Source organism: Pogoniulus pusillus, chromosome 2, assembly GCF_015220805.1.
Source record: "Pogoniulus pusillus isolate bPogPus1 chromosome 2, bPogPus1.pri, whole genome shotgun sequence".
NCBI classification, from domain to species: Eukaryota; Metazoa; Chordata; class Aves; order Piciformes; family Lybiidae; genus Pogoniulus; species Pogoniulus pusillus.
This window is the reverse complement of record NC_087265.1, coordinates 42,947,981-42,952,045: the sequence shown is the minus strand read 5'-3', so window position 1 is coordinate 42,952,045 and position 4,065 is coordinate 42,947,981. Positions and strand designations below refer to the sequence as shown.

The following is a 4,065-nucleotide window of genomic DNA, read 5'->3' as shown; positions in this document are numbered from 1 at the left end:
GCTGCCCTGACCCTCGGGTCTGTGTCCCTTCAGTAGTTGGAGTTTAAAGTTCCTGAGAGCTGCTGCTCTCTTTGTATTGCCAACAACACAGAGCTGTTTTCTGTGTCCACAACCTCCACTTCCTGCCACGGCAATCATCTAAAATGAAGGTTACTGTTGTCAACGGTTTTCTTTTACATATGATACAGAACCTGACTTAATTTCTATAGTGTGACGATTTGCATTCTTTTAATGCAGAAAATTGCTGCCGAGTCTGTAGTTAAGTTAAAGATGTTTTCATTGCTTTTTAGCATTTTTAGTGAAACAAAACCTCTTAAACTTGAACAGCTGTTGGAATTTATCTTTTTTTTTTTTTTGAGTACATCTTTTTATAACATTATAAAGTTTCTTATCAAGACCGGTTTTGGGTTGGGTGGGGGTTGTACTGTTTGGGATTTCTTTTAGTAAATATTCTGACTTGTACTAATTAGGCACTTAACCAGCATTGATGCCCTTAACTTGAGACTCTAGGTTTGTTTCTGGTATTCTTGATCTGCTACAAGCTTATTGTCTTGCCAGAAGAGCCATTTTATGTGCTTGAAAGGAGACAGGTTTGTATTTCTTGATCAGCATTATGTCCAGAAGTGTTCTTGATGGTATTTTTAAGGTTTGAGGTTGTTTTTTAATCCTCCTTGTCTCAGTTCTCATAGACACAGGCAGCAGTAACAGCAATTTTGGCTTCAGGAGTTTCTCTCTATGATTTCATAGAGTTGAAAAGTGAAATATATTTAGGCTTCCACTGGCTTTGGTTTGTCAAAAGTCCCCTGCACTTTTTTTCAATGCAGAGTCCTGCTGTTCAGCTTGAGATTTACATGTTTTCCTGACCCTCACAACAGAAGCTGTCTGTTCAGTTGAGAAACATGTGAACTGCCTAACAAAACAGGCACATCATGTGATGCTTTTTTTGCCCTTTGGGCACAAAAATTCTTAAGGAACAGACTGTTTTGTTGTCATGTTGGTTTTAGGATGCTTTTGATTTTGGTTTTTTTTTTACTGAGATTGTTACTTCTCTATAATACATTTCCTTCAGACTTACATTTTCAGAAATCCAGTAGATAAAGGCTTCTTTCAGGGGATTGTAACATACAAATGTAAGTAATACAGCATTATTTTGATGTAATTTCACCCTTTTAATAATTTTCAACAAATCTATTCTGTATTCTTTCCTGCTTGTGTTTCTCCCTCACAAAATAGTTGAGTATAGGTTGGGAAGGTTCTAAATCTTATACCTGCAACATTAAGAGACCAACAGTGATGCTAGATACCATAAACGATCATCCTGGGAGCCACACTGTCCAGTTTTGGATCTGCAAGAAATACAAGTGCTATCTTGCATTGTAAAGTCTCCAAAGGCCTTGATCAATTCAGTCAACAAGCTGTGACTAAGATGAAATGCCAGTGGGTACCTAGCATTTTTGTACCTATTTTAGAAAAGTGCAGAACAAAATACATAGACATGGAAGAGAATTCCTGGGAAGTCTGCTCTAGAAAACTGCACAGAAGTAGTAATTCTTTAAACAGGGGCAGGAGGAGGAGAAGATGCTAAATTAACAAAGACAGGAAGCTTTTTAATGGGGTTATTACATATGCCTGTCTCAAAAACAGTGATCAGACTCCCCAGTTCAATGTACTGTAGGGCTCCAAAGAGACCTTATTGTGGCTTTCCACGGTCTTAAGGGGACCTACAAGAAAGCTAGTAAGGGACTTTTTAAGGTTCAAGTAGTGACAGGGCTGGGGGAATTAATCAAAACTAGAAGGGGTAGATTGAAATTGGATGTTAGGAAAAAGTTCTTCATGATGAGGATGGTGGAACACTGGAACAGGTTGCCCAGGGAGGTGGTGTAAGCCTCATCCCGACAAGTATTTAAGGCCAGGATGGATGGAGCTCTGAGTAACCTGATCTGCTGTGAGGTGTCCCTGCCCATTGCAGGGGAATTGCAATTGGATGATTGTGGAGGTCCCTTCCAGCCCTGACAGTTCTGTGATTCCATGTAACCTCTGGCTCACCAAAGACTACTCAGCATGTGAAGATTTTGCATCTTGCATAGAGGTTAGAACTGAAGGAAGGATTGTGTGCTTGTAGTGTTTGGTTTTCCAGAAGCCACCTTAGACTCTTTATATGGGCCTGGTTTCACCTGAGCAAAAGAACAGCAGAACCTCAGATCAGTTTATATCGTGGTGACACACTATGTTCCAGGATATCCAATCCTGGAAGAAACATCTCAAAACTAGAGATGGGAGGCTGTCATACTTGAGTAAGCAAAGCTTCTCTTCTGTGACTGTATGGATAGTATGATGTGCTTTTCCTAGAGGATGATAGAAATCAAGAGTCACCTATTTCTTCTGATGATTCTGCATTTTAAAATTACACCAGACAAACTGCTGGCAGATCATAGAATCAGCCAGCTGGGAAGAGACCTCCAACATCATCCAGTCCAACCTAGCACCCACCCCCAGCCAATCAACTAGACCGTGGCACTAAGTGCCACAGCCAGGCTTTTCGTGAGCACCTCCAGGGATGGCAAGTCCACCTCCCTGGGCAGCCCATTCCAATGCCAATCACTCTCTCTGGGAAGAACTTCCTCCTAACATCCAGCCTAGACGGCCTCTGGCACAACTTGAGACTGTGTCCCCTTGTTCTGTTGCTGGTTGCCTGGCAGAAGAGACCAACCCTCACCTGGCTACAGCCTCCCTTCAGGTAGTTGTAGCCAGCTATGAGGTTATCCCTGAGAGCCAGAGATAGTTCAAACTTTTCCTTTCCCCTCTCCTTTTCACTGAGCATTCCACTCAACTGGAAGTGTAAAAGCAAATCAGTTTTGCTTATGAAAAGAATATAAAATTAAGTCTCTTTTGTCTTTTTAAAATCTTTTTTCCTCAGAAGAACATGAGGGATTATTAATCTTTATAATGGTAAAACACTTTTTTTTTTAAGACTATTTTTCCATCCTGGAAAAGACGCACTCTGAGTAGCAGATCTTGAAAAAAATGAGTAAGAACTGGCAAAACACCTCATTGTGTTTCAGATATGCTACCATAAAGGTCTACACCTTCAGTACCACCATGTATTTTGAGGGACTTCCTTATTACAAAGTTGTGCTACAACATACAATGCTGCATGTGCTTATCCAATTACTGTGCTCTTGCGGCTTGCAAGTGTATTTAAATACCTTTTCTCTAACTAACAGTGAAATGCAGTCCTTCAGAGGCTGGCTCCTGTACATTCATTAAATGGGTGCATCTAATCTTTTAATCTGTGAGCTCTTATCTGTGGAGGAAAAAAAAACAAACATCATCTCACTGATCTTGTCTATAAACACAGAAACGAATTGGCTTCAGTGTTCAAGTATTTTATTGTCACGATTGTTAACAAAATGCCTTCAAAACATTCTGTACATTTCAACCTATTTTGAACTGCAATGGCCATTATATAAATGGATGAGTATGGATGCCATGATGTCTCTGTACAAAGATGTACAATATGTACAGTAACATTAAATGCAAGCTGTGCAAAGGTCAAGTCTAGGCTACAGATTCATGCCACTGGTTCAAACAAGGCATAGAACCACAGCTTCAGTCAGTTCCTTGTGTGTGCAAATAAACAAATAAATGCAGGGATATATTAATATTAGGAAGGAGTAATTAGATTTGCAAGCTCAGTTCAGTTAGAACAACATGCAGCCAACTGGAAAAAAAAATACAGTACTGCTCCTGTTAACTTTTTTTTTCCACTGCATTGCTTTGCTGGGTTGATCAAACTTTCCAGGACTCAGCTGCTCATTTTCGCTTGAGCTGAGGTGATGTCAGGTCGAAACTTTGGAAGACACAACCCAAATTTATTTTCTATACCAGCAAATGTAGCTGTAGCAAGTCTGTATCCACCTATGTGCTCAGGATGAACAGGAGGAAGATCTGAAATTCGGGTTTTTGGTGTGGGTTCTGATCCAGAAGGTTTGCTGTTTGAAGAAAGAAGAACATCACTTTCCTGTATTTAAAGTGTTTTCTTAAGCTTGAATTAATTAAATCTTG

General features: G+C 40.0%; 1 protein-coding gene across 4 annotated transcripts in view; it reads right to left on the bottom strand.

Annotated features, from left to right (window-relative positions):
- Positions 1–3,374: 3,374 nt before the first annotated feature.
- Positions 3,375–4,065, bottom strand: part of SLC25A12 (solute carrier family 25 member 12) — a 58,660-nt gene continuing 57,969 nt past the window's right edge. For all 4 annotated transcript variants that reach the window (XM_064162852.1, XM_064162861.1, XM_064162870.1 and 1 more), the window contains one exon: positions 3,375–3,992. In XM_064162852.1, coding sequence (XP_064018922.1) covers positions 3,806–3,992 — 187 coding nt within the window. In that variant the 3' untranslated portion in view covers positions 3,375–3,805. The remainder of the gene's footprint in view (positions 3,993–4,065) is intronic.